General features: G+C 44.6%; 2 protein-coding genes across 2 annotated transcripts; both read right to left on the bottom strand.

Moving 5' to 3' along the window:
• Positions 1-4,039: 4,039 nt before the first annotated feature.
• LOC124696170 lies at positions 4,040-5,699 on the bottom strand. The gene is made up of 2 exons (XM_047228934.1): positions 5,644-5,699; positions 4,040-5,487 (listed from the first exon to the last, which is right to left on the bottom strand). The coding sequence occupies exon 2, from the start codon at positions 5,438-5,440 to the stop codon at positions 4,364-4,366; it is 1,077 nt and encodes a 358-aa protein (XP_047084890.1). The 5' UTR covers positions 5,441-5,487; positions 5,644-5,699; the 3' UTR covers positions 4,040-4,363.
• Positions 5,700-9,232: 3,533 nt separating this feature from the next.
• LOC124694864 lies at positions 9,233-13,646 on the bottom strand. The gene is made up of 3 exons (XM_047227794.1): positions 13,461-13,646; positions 10,312-10,470; positions 9,233-10,229 (listed from the first exon to the last, which is right to left on the bottom strand). The coding sequence occupies exons 1-3, from the start codon at positions 13,644-13,646 to the stop codon at positions 9,420-9,422; spliced, it is 1,155 nt and encodes a 384-aa protein (XP_047083750.1). The 3' UTR covers positions 9,233-9,419.
• Between the last annotated feature and the right edge of the window lie 1,301 nt (positions 13,647-14,947).

Here is a 14,947-nt window from a genome sequence, read left to right as displayed (position 1 = left end):
CAATTTTGTCGCCTGTGACTACTGAATAAGTGCTCCGAACCTGAAATCAAAATCACTGAACCTGAAATATTGCATATAAGAAACACCAGTCCTCCTTGGTAACGTCTGATCGCCAGTGGTCCTCCTTCGATAGCAGACATGAATGCCGAGATAATAGTGATGATATTTTTTTAATACCAAGTTTAGGATGTTCCTTGACTGTCCTATGGTAGTTCTAATGCAGTAGTGTTATAATTACTCCCTATAGTGCTGTTTATTCACTGACTTGTTTTGGGGAATGTTATGTAAAGTAGTTTAATGTGTACTAAGAGGTAAAATAAAGTGGCTGGGCAGCTCTACGGATTATGAACCGCTCTTCTGTAGAACGTTTGTTTTACTCAATTATACTATTTGCATATCAACTGAAATTCCCTAAATAATTTGAATTGCTATCTGGAACATCTATTATACTCGGATGTGTATGTGATGTTTTCACCTCTTAGTTCCAATGCATATCTGATGATATTATGTTGTTGTTATATATTTTTTATATTTGTAAGCTCAATAATGTTGTGTTTGCATCTTGGTTTGTGTATACTTGCTGGTATCTAAGCATGTCATGTGTCACTACAAAAATGACATTTTACTTGGCATATGTTTGGTCCAGCCTAAAGCTTGCCCTACCAAATATTTGGCTAGACAGTATTTTGGTTGAGCTTTTGATTGCCCATGATATGGCCAACATTTGCAAGAAAGATGAAAGTAGATGTTAGTCAACTCGGTTTGCAGTATGCTGTTCTTGGCCACTTGTTCAGAGACGCCCATTTGCATCAGTAGATGATAATGGCTGTGCATTTTGTACCGGTTTAGTTCATGTTGTTGTTTGCGTTGTATCTGGATGATAATATGTGTTTCATTGTTTTGTCCCAATTTCAGTCAAGATGGGAAACAGTGGCACAGAAAGGAGAAGGTCCAAGCGGAGAAGAGGAGCCTCTAGTATTGACAGTGAGCAGTACTCTGAGCAAGAGAAAAGAAGTGACAAGGAAAGGCATGATTCAAGAATGAATTACGATCGCTGCTACAAACAAACTGTCAGCTATAGGCAAACCAAGGGAACTAATGAGTACACACCAGAGCGGGATAGAAGTGGAGATGGTGGTTCTTACAGGAGCAGAGCTGATCCAAGAACCGACCACCGTTACTACACCCCAGAAAATATGTCACGTCACAGAAGCAATGGAGAAGAGGCTTCAAGCTGGATGAATGAACAATATGCTGACAGCCTACACAGGAAAAGCAATGTCAGCTACAGCCAAAGCAAGGGAGCTCATGAGTACACACCAGAACGGGATACAAGTGGAGATGGTCGGTCTTACAGGAGCAGAGCTGATGCTAGAACCAACCACGGTTACTACTACCCAGAACCCATGTCACGTCACAGAAGCAATGGAGAAGTGGCTTCAAACAGGATTAATGAACAATATGCTGACAGCCTAAACGGGAACAGGAGGGAGAACAGAGGAGGCTACAAAAGAAATTCTGAAGACCATCTTCACAGTGGGAAATTGCATCCTAGAATCAAAAGTTCACCGAGGACGCTCCTTGTGAAACAAGAGAATGATGCATCTCATCAAGCAAAGAGGAGCAAGCAAAGTGATAGAGAGGAGGGTAGCCCAGGATCCTTTACTGTTTCGGAAGTGGAAAGGTCTATAATGATCGAAGGAAGGGTCCTAAAAAAGAAGCTGAAGGGCCTAAAAAGGGATGAAACTAAGCTAAAAAGAATGTATGACCTTGATGCGCAATCTATTGGCAAGATCAATTATAAAGGGCGGCAATGGTACCCTCAAGTCGAGACCGGGCCTGTACTTCGCGAGGATAGATACGTGGCCAAGAGGCACTACCATGATAATCCAAATCTTGACTACGAAAAATAATCTGTAGGTAAATATTTCCTGACCATTTGTCTAAAGTGCAGCACTGGTTCATACTTTGTTTGTGTCACCTGTGATCAATAATTTGGCTTCGCAATGCTGCAAAGTAACTAAAAAAATTTAAAAAATTGATCGTGTTTTGGATAGAAGCCTTATCTGCATTACTAGAATTTATTAGTTATTAGGAGTTAACGATAAATGGATACAAATCAGCCAGAGACGTATGTTGCATATTCCTGTTTATTCCTATCATAATTATTAACATCAAGAACCCCCTACATGTGCTTTCGATCCATTTGTTTGTTTGTTTTATTGCGCAACTGTATGGAACATTCAGACCTTTTACACAGGTGAACAGACATAATACCATGCAACTTATGCAAGTCTTTTTTCTCTTGCAGAAATCTGATGATGGATTATTCATTGTTGAAGTTGTGATGTTTCAATGGAAAGCTTGTTCCCAGTCGACAAGTTTCTGAGTAGCTCTTTTACAGATGCCCTGTTTGGCCTTTTGTCGATTTTTCACTCAAATAGTTATCACACGCTTATACAGATGGAGACAGATCATAAGGATTCTAGCCAGTTTTTGTAGTTTATGAAAACTGGCTTCCCTGAACTTCAAGCCAGCTATGGGCCTCAGTAATAAATTGTTCAATGGATAGATAGGTGGATAAGATTGACCTGTAATCTGCAATGTAAATGCTCGCCTGCATGTGTAAATCTCTCTTTACTGTAAGCACTGGTGTCCATTTTCAAAATCTGCTAGGTGAAAAGTGTAGTTGATACATGTTAAACTGTACTATGAAGCATGTCAACTCGTTTCTTTATGTCCTTTAGATGAGTGCTCAGGACAACAAAAGGTGGCGGTAATAATGTGGAGTTCTCTCTCTTTGGTTAAATTTTAGTACTCCCTTCATACCGGTTTATTAGGCTAGCTAACACGTTCTTCGAAGAAATTTTTTGATCATTAATTTGGTTAACAAAATATGAGATATACGCCACAAAAGTTATACCATTGGAATCCAATCGTATAATTTTTGTGGTATATATCTAATATTTTATTGACCAAACTAATAGTTAAAGTTTTTTTAAAGTACGTATTAGCCTAATAGACTGGCACGGAGGGAGTAATAAATCTATTAAAGTGCAATGATGTCACTTATGATTAGCCTTCTGAGAAAAAAATAATTTTCTCTAGTAACAATTCTTGAATAATGGTAGGACTAGGAGGGCGTGACAGAAAAAAAAGGGTGAGTATTGTATATTGAGAACACTTACTTTAATCTGTGTAGTTTGATTTTTAATTCTACCTAAAAGTGGAAATTTTGGTTATACTAAACTTGTGAGGAAATTGTTTCTTCTTTTGTTGTAGATCTTGGAATTTTTTTTTGAAGAAATATAATCTCATTAATTTGAAAATAAGATGGTGAGACCATTTCATACTTATATTTTGCGTGAAATTTAAGGGAAGTAGGATTGTTTTTTAGAGCAGCTCTCATTCTGGCAAGCGGATCCACACAGTATTGCATGTGATAACCACCATCGCAAGAAAAACTACTAAACCAGAAAAAAAAATCCCAAACCTTGCGACACTATGTACATACACACATGTAGACAGCAGCAGAATATCAGAATACACAGCATGTAATATGAAAAGGCCATCATTTTCAAGTGAGCACAGAACCTGCCTGCAACCAGGTCTGGTCATCAACGGTGAACATATCGAAATTCCAATATTCACAGAAGACTTGACATGCGTACAACGTAATGTTAACACAGTGCAACTTTAGAGATGATAAAAGGAAATTATACTTCATTTTCATTGATAATATGGATATCCTCTAAGATAAGCAGCAGAACTACTGTAAGATAGTCCATCAGAATCTTGTAACCAGGTGATACAACCTCATTTTTTCTTTATCCTCACCTGGGAGGCTGGAACACAGCGGGCGCAAACATCAACTTGTCATGGTTGAATCTGACCTAGGGTGCGCTGCTGTTGGAAATGGTAAGGTGAGCATCAGTTCTTATAAAAACTAAGGCTGGAAGCAGTAAGAGACGATGGTTACAGACAATTAGAACTGGACGGGCAGTTCAACCATCAGGAGGAGTTGACTCCAAAGCAAGAATACAGCAAGTTTCACACGGATATGTTTTATTTAATATACAGAAACAACGCAAGCACATAACCAAGTTCCAACACCATCAGAATTCAGAATGAAAAAAAAGAGAGAGAGCACAATTGGATGTTTGAAAGTGAAAACCACTACGTACTCCCTCTGTTCCTTCTTATAAGGTGCATTAGTTTTTAGGAAAGTCAAAGTACGCTAACTTTGACCAAGTTTGTAGAAACAACTCTCAACCTCTACAATACTGGTGAAAGTTAACGTAATATTTGATTTTTCAAAAAACTAATAGACCTTTATAAGGACAAATGGACAGAGTAGTACAAGTTATATGCAGAACACTGTAGGATCCAGTGTTGGCGCAACCCTGTCCCGAGCAACCTTGTATGCCATGGATGCACGACCCCGATGGCCAGTGATCCGCAGCTCCCCATTCTTGTCATACTTGAGACGAAAGGTGCACATCTTCATCACGCGGTGGCGTGGATAGGCAAACCACTCATCATGCTTCTGTGCACAGCACTGAACCAGGCAATACGTGCTGCATCCCATATACAGGAGGGTGGCCCCCCGATGCCTCATCGACTTGTGATCAAACACCTTATCCTTGCCAACTTTCCAAGCAGGCATGGTGTCACAATTCGCTCGGGATGGAACATCACATGAGCAGACATAACCAGTTCCATCTCTGCAAAGCCCAATCCACGCTTCGAGCTCGCTGTCGTAGTGGGCCTGCCCTTTGAATGGCAGCATCCACTCACCATGGTACCGGAACTTGAGGCTCTCTGTATTGAAGGAGTATGTGCTCTGCTGTAGGTCATCTAAAAGCCGTGAATTGTTACCCGGTTTCCACCCCTTGGCCGATACAAAAAGAGTGTACCCGTCCGGGTGCAATGCATAGCCAGTGACGTAAGCAGGCTCAAAAGGCAGTTCAGTTTTGATAGTATACCAGGACCAAGGCTCCTTGCTGTCAGGTGGCGGCTGGGAGCCGAGCAACTCAAATGACCGGTAAACCATAACGAAGAGCATGTCACCAACTGATGCATAGAAGGGTCTGAGAAATGACCTATGGCTCTGCGGTAACGGGCACACTGTCAGCCCCATAGTCTTGGTGTCGAAGCCAGTGATAGCAGGGCTGCCTTCGCTGGGACGAACAGCCAGGATCTTAGTTCCATGGGTGGCAAACGACATTGAGACTGGATGTTGTGCCTCCATGCGGGCGAGCGGGGTCGTGTCTAGGTAGTCATCAGAATCAGTGCTGAAGTCGTCCTTGCCCACCCTGTAGATGCTGTAGCCCCTTTCCCAGTCGTCCAGCAACACATACAGATGCTTCTGCTGCAGCTTAGACGGCCGCTTGGACGGGCGAACCGAGCAGCTACCCAACGAGCACGACCGCTTTGGCATAGCTCTGAAACGAAATCACCGGATCCCCTTCTCTGCGCGCCTTTGTTCTACAGAAAAAGAAAACATGTTATTACTCAACAAAGTATTTTCCTCTCTATATAGTCGGAGCAATAACGTATCCGGCTATGACAGGAATCCAATTCGATTTGTAATCGGGGTCCGAAACGCATAACTCTTGTGGGGAGAGGGAGAGAGAGATTTACTGGAGAGGTTTCGATCTCGAGTTTGGAGCCAAACTTGCAAAAGTCAATACCCCATGCGGTGGCTTATATAGCCCAGATCGAATTAGACTCGGCCTGCCCGTAGAGGAGGGAGAGCAGGAGGATAAGGGCGGTGCAGGTGACACACGCGCACTAAAAGACTCACCAGGAAGACTCCTCCCGCACGACCCCAACCCTAATCCCCACCGCACCCCCTCCTCCCGCCGCTGCCGCCGGTGGCGCCGCCGGGCAAAGCCCCGGTGGCGTGGCGGCGGCGGGGGGTCTTCCTCTGCTGCGCCGGGAAGCGCTCGGCCTAGTCTTCGCGTGGTGTTCTGGGACGGCGTCGAGATGGTGGAGGCGACGTCGCGTCGGAATAAGGATGCTGGAGCTCGATCCCTATCTCGGCAAGGCCACTTGTGGCGGCGCCGGCGAGCTGCTGGCCTGGTTCCCTCTCAGATCCGCGGATCGGGGGAGGGTGGATTCCCCGGGCACGGTCGAATTTCGACCCTGTCGTGGAGTTTGCGGTGTCTGTTCTGGAGTCGGAGGAGTGCTGATGCTGTTGCCTTCTCCTCGGCCGGCCGTGGTGGCGAGGGAGAGGAAGGAGATGGCACCACTGCCTTCCTTTTTAGGGTTTGTGTTCTTCTGGTGGCTTGCGGCTGTCACGTTTTGCAGCTTCTTCCGGCCGGCCTTGGTGGTGAGGGGAGGAGGCGGTCCGACGTGGTGACGCCAAAATCGGTCAGATGGTCGGGAGAAAGACCCTTCTTCCTCCTTGTCGGTATGATTTGTTGCTGCTGTTCTTCTTCTTCCTCGGCGCTGATGCTGGAGGGAGTTCCTGGTTTGCCCGGGCGGATGGCCCGGCCGCGGTGCTGGACCGGTCGGTTGACTCGAGTTCCCTTTCTTACGGAAGGGACACTTTTCGCGGTACTCAAGCCAAAGATGGCGACGGCTGCTGCAAGCGTGTTGGATTGGTGTCCATGCCTTCTCGGCGCTGGTGTCAAGGAAGGAGGATGAAGCGTGGTGGCAATTGCACCGTGGTCGAAGATGATGACCTGCTTGCACTTGGTTGTAGTTCTTTCTGCTGCAGGGGTCTTCTCTCAAGTTTATGGGATGATGACATAGGGCTCCGGAGATCTTCATGGGTTATGGTGGTCTTAGGGTGTTCTAGGTGTTCTTGGTCCTTTGTGTTTGTGTTTCTCTGTGCTTGTAAGGGTCAACAACTTTGTATCTTTTCGTGATATGAATGCAGAGAAATTCTCAAAAAAAAAAGGGCGGTGCAGGTGCAGGGCACCGGACCGGCGAGATCCGAGCTAGTCGGCGGAAAATCTTAGAGGTGGCTAGGGTTAATACCATACGGTTGGAACTTGAAAGAAGTCCACATACCCCCCAAGGTTTCAGGGTTGGAACGGAGAACCCCCCATGTATGAAGTGGATCACTTAACCCCCTCAGGTTTCCTAAACCGGTTAAATTACCCCCTCAGCCCTTTGATGGCTGTTTCAAGGTGATCTGGACAGTGGTTTTACTTTTCATTGAAATTTACATCTCAAATCAAACTGCTGGGCAGGTAAGGACACTTATTCTGCTTATTTGCTCTCACGTTTAAATGAAGCAGCTGTCCCAACCTCATTCACTTTTAGATCATTTGTCCCATTATAAGTTCGAATATGCTTATTTACTATCCGATCTAATTCCAATTGGCTGGAGTTAAAGTACTGCACCTTATTTTGGCTCTACTATATACTCTTTATGTGCCTATGAAGTAGATTTGAGGCACATACACGTTTTGTATTTAAGTTAAGGCACCAAGTTAATTCCTAGATGTGTGTTCAGTTCACGTATTATTTCTATTTCTTTTAAAGAAGACAAGAGGCTTTCCACTTGTGATTTTCCTTTTGTCATCTCCATCCATGGATCGATTGAATCTAAACTCAGATAGAATTTGTTTTAAAGAAATGGAGAACTCTTAGTAATTATGTCTTGTTCCGTTAACATGTTCTCTAGGGTACATAGTTATGGCCACGGTTGGCTGCTAAAGGCAGCGATAAGTTGCTTAATGAAGCTAATTTACTGTACATGTAATCTTGGTATGCAATTATGTGGGAAATTGCTTATCGTAATTCCATACCTAATTGTTGCTTTTCTTGAGCAATTATAAGCTTGCATTGCTCCCTTTCCAGAAAATGTGTGGTGTTGAAGAAAGAAAAGAACTTTCCTTATGGACTCAAGGATTTTCCCCCTCTCGGCTGCATCAAATGCTGGCTTGCTAGGTTTTGTTCTTCCTCTTGGTAGTATCATGTATCCATTAAAAATGACAATGATAATTAACCAATCATAGCAATAAACAGTATATTTATTTTCAAAATTTCAACGCCCATATTTTACACCTTAATATTTAGAAAAATTACTACCATTATATTCAAAATATAACGGGCGCAGCAACGCGCGCTGTCATGGTCTAGTATCCTGGTATTCTTCATCAGGGCGGTTCTATTGTTGAGGTGTCTAAAGATGGTAGGTTCATCCTTGATTTAGTGCTGGCTGTGATCTAAAAAAAAGTTTGTTGTGTCTCCGTCGGGAGCAGACCGTCGCAGCTGTTTGCTTCAACTTGAATTTTCCTCTAGATCCGGTTCGAAGGTATACACGCAGACTCGATGTTTACCCCTGCCAGTTAGTTCTTCGTTATACGCATGATTTGATTGGGGCGAACCCAAGAGTGCGTCAATCAGGCTCGAATTCGGCACTCCGTGCTGCCGAAACAACCGATGCAGAATACATTGTCTCCTTGCAAGGACCACGCCGATATGCTGGTTTGTACGCTCTGGTGCAGCGTGATGCACACGTCCGCTGCTTTGTATGCCCTCGCGCCTAAAGTCTGTTCTTGAATTTTAGTTGAAAGGCGTGGAGCGCGGATCAATGCGCCATGATCGTGGCCGAGAGCAGAGCTCCACTGACGCTCCAGCCCAGCAACACTGCACCACCAGCTACCTCTACACAGCCGTCGTCTTCCCCTACACCGGCGACACCGGAGGAGGTGCCTTCTCCGCCGGTGGATGATCACACCCTTTAATTTCCGCAGCTATGTAATGACAGCTGACATGCGGCTTTTTTCTAGTTCACTAGACATTGATTTGCGGCGATTTGCAACGACGTAATCGTCGAGACTATTCGATCTTTCTGTATGCCCTTTTTCTAGTTCACTAGACATTGATTTGCGGCGATTTGCATTTCTAGTTCACTAGACATTGATTTGCGGCGATAATCGTCGAGACTATTCGATCTTTCTGTATGTCTTTTTTCTAGTTCACTAGACATTTATTTGAAGCGATTTGTCGAGACTATTCGATCTTTCTGTATGTCCTTTTTCTAGTTCACTAGACATTGATTTGCGGCGATTTGCAACAGCGTGATCGTCGATTTGCAACAGCGTGACTGTCGAGACTATTCGATCTTTCTGTATGCGCCAAAACTATGTGATTGGTGATCTATTTGAATTATGTTCAAATTATTTGGGGATTTATTACAAGGTGAAGATGGGCGCAAGTTTCATGAGGCGATCTTTTTTTTTGTATAAACTGTACGAAGGCAAAGCTAAAATTAAATACTACTAGCAAGTTAACTAATTTGGAAGTAACATGCTACAGCATGGAGTAAAAATTACTACATCGTCTACATGATACATCGGAAAGACCATGTTTGTCAAGTTGATCTCAACTAGAGATAACATCTATATTTACAGATCCGATAGCTTCTAATTTCATTATAAATATTTACAGCTGCAACTTCACTTGCCCTCTTTATCACGGCCATCACCACTATCCCCAGCACTCCTTTTCCCACGTCCAGCCAGAAGGTCCATGCTAAAGCCCAGCTGCATCTCACGATTCCTAGGATACGATGAACTAGTTGCTGGTGCCGGTTGCTTAAGCTGCCATGGTACAGGCTGCCTACTGGGAGATGGAAGCACCTTCGGTTCAGTTGCCCACCCATCAGCAAAGTGTGGCTTCATTGTTACATCTGCCTTGTCAGAATCCATTGGACATGACTCCTCGTTAAGGTTAAACCCACGAACGCTTGTCTCCGTATTGTCGCGGTCCGATTTTGAAGATGCTGAAAACGGAACATTCTGCTGCCAGCATGCCTGGTTCAGGTCATGGGCCTCGAGTATCGAAGGAGGTTGACCAAGTAGGCCGGCTTTCCTGTCTTCCTCATCTTTTACAATTACCATGTGATCAGGCTCTGCGGCTTCACAGCTTTTTTGCTTGATACTATCCAGCAGCTTATCCTGATAAAGATCTTTTCCACTCGATGAGCGTGCTGAGTATATGTTTGTCATGGGGAAAGCTTTCTCTGGTGGCGTGGCTGGTGTGTAGTTTGGCGGTAGCAGATCATCCCAGTTCTCCAGGAGTTCTTTATACACTTTACGAAGAGTGACCTCTGTAAGGCCTGTTACCTTACAGATCTCTGCTTGAGTCTTGCGCTTGTCTTCGAGCTGACATGCAAGGTAGATAGCAGCAGCAGATATGCTTATGGGGTTCCGCCGTGTGCAGAAGCATTTGTTGACAACTACCTCACCAATGTGGGCTGCAAGTTCCTGAGGAAACAACACATGATTATGTTAAAGCAGGACACATTATTTTCCATGCCGTTTCAGGTGTATTAAGTTCATCCGATACCTGAGCTGATTTATTGAGCTGGAGCAGGTTACAAAACCGAGGCATGTGAACTGCTATTGAATTGCTGTTGAGAGGTTGCCTCAGTTTCAAAGATTCACCAAGTATCTTGATGTATTTTCCTATTTCTTTCTGAGGAAGATTGCTAGCAGTAGAGATTTCCTGGATATGCAGTAAACAGAAGATGAATTAGTGCTAATTGAAAATGTAGCAATAACCAAATGGAAGTGTATATTTTTAAGGGAGCTAAGAGATACTTGTTTCTAAGTTGACGATCCTAAGGGTTGTTCTTTATCCAACAGGAACTGCGTAGTTGAACAGCCTAGAAATTACTATGTGCAACTTTCGACTTCAAAAGTTGCACACAACTTTTTTTAGGAACCTTCTTCTCGCCATTCGTGGAAGTTGGGCAAGGCGAGTCGTTTATTATCGGGTTTGTAGAGCATTGTTTGCCGCTTGGCAATGTATCATGTTGGGTGCATGGAGTTCTAACCTTCTTGGCGATGTACCGGCCGTCTTGGCCTTTCTTCTTTCTTCTTTATGATTAATACACCTTCCAGGGTGTATTCTAGAAAAGAAAAATCTTTTTTGGCAACTTTAAAACTTTGTGATGTGCAACTTAGTCGACTTAGAGATAGCAAATCCATAACGAAAAATGCTACACCAAGTATTTACTATTTATACAATCCTTATTACCATGTTCAACAGCTGACTTGGGACTAGATTCATTCCTGGACAATGAAGCATGACTCATGTGATTTTGTTAGGTATTTAGCCTAATCTGAAATAAATTCAACTCAAATTCGGATACAGTAAGATAATTCAAAGACATCTAGTTGTATTTTTTTTTAAAGGAGCAAATGCATGTTCAACTCAACACGGTCAGATGGTCCATAAATAGTGATACCAAGTAGAATGCTTTGACAGTAAATTGATAAGGGAACTTTGGTCCATAAATCAGTTTACTCAAAAGCAGCATATCATCCGACAGAAATTCTGCCAGACAGGCTAAATGTTGAGTTGCTTGGTATTTGAAAGTGCTAGCTGAACATAATGGTACAAAATCCCCAATTTTACCACAAGTTCACATACAGTAAGATAATTCAGAGACATAAAATAAACTGTAATAGTTTGACAAAAAAAAAAGAATAGATGTATGGTCGAGTCAACACAATCAGATGCTCAAATGGCGATACTATGTAGAGCACTTTGACAGTAAATAAAGCAAACTAGATAAAGTAAATGCAAGTAAACTAATTTTTTTTGTATTTTCGATATAGCAAACAAGATAGCAAATAAAGTAAAACTAGCAACTAATTTTTTTTGTATTTTGATTTAGTGCAGCAAACAAAGTAGTAAATAAAACTAAGCAAGACAAAAACAAAGTAAAGAGATTGAGAAGTGGAGACTCCCCTTGCAGCGTGTCTTGATCTCCCCGGCAACGGCGCCAGAAAAAGAGCTTGATGGCGTGTATTTCACACGTTCGTTGGGCAACCCCAAGAGGAAGGTATGATGCGCACAGCAGCAAGTTTTCCCTCAGAAAGAAACCAAGGTTTATCGAACCAGGAGGAGCCAAGAAGCACGTTGAAGGTTGATGGCGGCGAGATGTAGTGCGGCGCAACACCAGGGATTCCGGCGCCAACGTGGAACCTGCACAACACAACCAAAGTACTTTGCCCCAACGAAACGAGTGAGGTTGTCAATCTCACCGGCTTGCTGTAACAAAGGATTAACCGTATTGTGTGGAAGATGATTGTTTGCAGAGAAAACAGTAAAAACAAGTATTGCAGTAGATTGTATTTCAGTAAAGAGAATTGGACCGGGGTCCACAGTTCACTAGAGGTGTCTCTCCCATAAGACGAACAACATGTTGGGTGAACAAATTACAGTTGGGCAATTGACAAATAAAGAGAGTATGACAATGCACATACATATTATGATGAGTATAGTGAGATTTAATTTGGGCATTACGACAAAGTACATAGACCGCCATCCAACTGCATCTATGCCTAAAAAGTCCACCTTCGAGGTTATCATCCGAACCCCTCCAGTATTAAGTTGCAAAGCAACGGACAATTGCATTAAGTATGGTGCGTAATGTAATCAACAACTACATCCTTAGACATAGCATCAATGTTTTATCCCTAGTGGCAACAAGCACAACACAACCTTAGAACTTTCGTCACTTGTCCCAGGTGTCAATGCAGGCATGAACCCACTATCGAGCATAAGTACTCCCTCTTGGAGTTAAAAGCATCTACTTGGCCAGAGCATCTACTAATAACGGAGAGCATGCAAGATCATAAACAACACATAAGCATAACTTTGATAATCAACATAACAAGTATTCTCTATTCATCGGATCCCAACAAACGCAACATATAGAATTACATATAGATGATCTTGATCATGATAGGCAGCTCACAAGATCCGACAATGATAGCACAATGGGGAGAAGACAACCATCTAGCTACTGCTATGGACCCATAGTCCAGGGGTAGACTACTCACTCATCACTCCGGAGGCGATCATGGCGGCGTAGAGTCCTCCGGGAGATGATTCCCCTCTCCGGCAGGGTGCCGGAGGCGATCTCCAGGATCCCCCGAGATGGGATCGGCGGTGACGGCGTCTCGGGAAGGTTTTCCGTATCGTGGCTCTCGGTACTGGGGGTTTCGTCACGGAGGCTTTAAGTAGGCGGAAGGGTAGGTCAAGAGGCGGCACGAGGGCCCCACACCACAGGGCCGCGCGGCCAAGGGGGCCGCGCCGCCCTAGGGTGTGGCCCCTCGTGGCCCCTCTTCGTCTCGTCTTCGGTCTTCCGGAAGCTTCGTGAGAAAATAGGCCTCCGGGCTTTTATTTCGTCCAATTCCGAGAATATTTCTTTACTAGGATTTCTGAAACCAAAAACAGCAGAAAACAGCAACTGGCACTTCGGCATCTTGTTAATAGGTTAGTTCCAGAAAATGCACGAATATGACATAAACTGTGCATAAAACATGTAGATAACATCAATAATGTGGCATGGAACACAAGAAATTATCGATACGTTGGAGACGTATCAACGGCGTGTCGCTCGATCCCAGCCCGTGCCTGGTGTCGCAGTTCAGGCAGTAGTACGAGGTTAATTCCGAAGACGTGGGGTCGTCAGACCCTACCGACATGGAGGACACCGAGCGGGGAGTCGAAGGCGCGGGTGAGCACGTCGATCCTGTCAGTCCAGCCGACAGATCGGGTGATGATGGTGCGCTAGAACTCGTCGATTCAGAGGCAGGGGATTCCAGCAATCGTAGGATTCCTTCTGCATTGACGTTGTAGTAGACGCTGCCGAAGGTCATCTCCATGTTCCCTTGTAGATCTGAAAAGTTCGAACGGGAGGAGTCGCTGTGTGGAGTAAACTCGTAGGAGCCGAATCGAATCGGGCTTCCCAGGATGGGCGACGATGGTGCTGACGAAGTTGCTGATGAAGTTGCTGGCAACGTTGCCGGCGGATTTGCCGGTGAAGCTGCCGATGCCATGATCGGATCTGCCGGTGCCTTGCCTTGTGCCAACAGGTTTCCCACAGACGGCGCCAATTGTTGAGGGTACTCCTCGCCAATGCCCTCCGATAGGGGCTTAGAGTTGATGGAATCCTGCAAGCTGACACGAGACATCGGTACACAGACAAGCGGGGAGAGCGATTTACCCAGGTTCGGGGCCCTCGATGAGGTAAAACCCTTACGTCCTGCTTGTCTGTTCTTTGATTATGATGAAAACAGGTTACAATGGGGTGCCGAATAGTTCGGCTGAGATCTAGTCGAGATTGCTGTTGCTAGGGTCACCTAGCTCTAAGCTTTTCCTGGCTAAGGTTGCTAAGATTGTTCGTGTCCTCGGCAGCCCCTCTCCTGGCCTTTATATAGGAGGCCAGGTCTCAAGGGTCCTAACCGAGGACGACTAGGTTTACAGTAGTTTAGATCCAATCTTTCCTTGTTTGTACGCTTCCTTGTCTTGCCCGTCAAGGAATCTTCTGATGCGCCGGCCTAGTGGCCCATCTCGCCTTCAGGTATCTTCATGGGTGAAAGAACATCTCTCACATTATGTTTTGTGTGTTTGATGTCAATACATGTGATACACTAATGTTTGATTAAGTGGTACAGGGATTACATAGATATTTATTCATGTGTGTTGGATTTGATCGTGTGTCAAAAGGATTCAGAAAAAGGTTGGCCAGGCCGGATAATCCGGGCCGGATATTGTTGAAATATCCGGCCCGGATATTGTTGAAATATCCGGCCCCCTGTTTTTGGCTAAGTCTTCGAGGAAATGTGGCTCAGTATGGGGGCCGGACATTTGCCCGGATAATGTCCCGGTATTGTACCAGGGCCGGATTATCCGGGCCGGATATTTTGGAAATATCCGCCCCCCCCCGTTTTTCGCTAAGGACTGGAAGAAAAGCTTCTCTGGCATAGGGCCGGGCTTTTGGCCGGATATTGTCATGGTTTTGTCCCTATGGCCGGATTATCCGGGGGGGGGGTTATCCGGCCCTTACTTAGGCCGGATTATCCGCCCCCCCCGGAAGCAGCAACGGCTCAATTTTGGGAGGGGGTATAAATACCCCCCTTCTTCTACCTTGGTTGCTTGCTCAATCATTACACAAGAAATCTGC

The sequence above is a fragment of the Lolium rigidum genome, chromosome 3 (assembly GCF_022539505.1).
Source record: "Lolium rigidum isolate FL_2022 chromosome 3, APGP_CSIRO_Lrig_0.1, whole genome shotgun sequence".
Taxonomy (NCBI): Eukaryota; Viridiplantae; Streptophyta; class Magnoliopsida; order Poales; family Poaceae; genus Lolium; species Lolium rigidum.
Note: the sequence above shows the minus strand (reverse complement) of the source record. Positions and strands in the feature narration are given on the sequence as shown.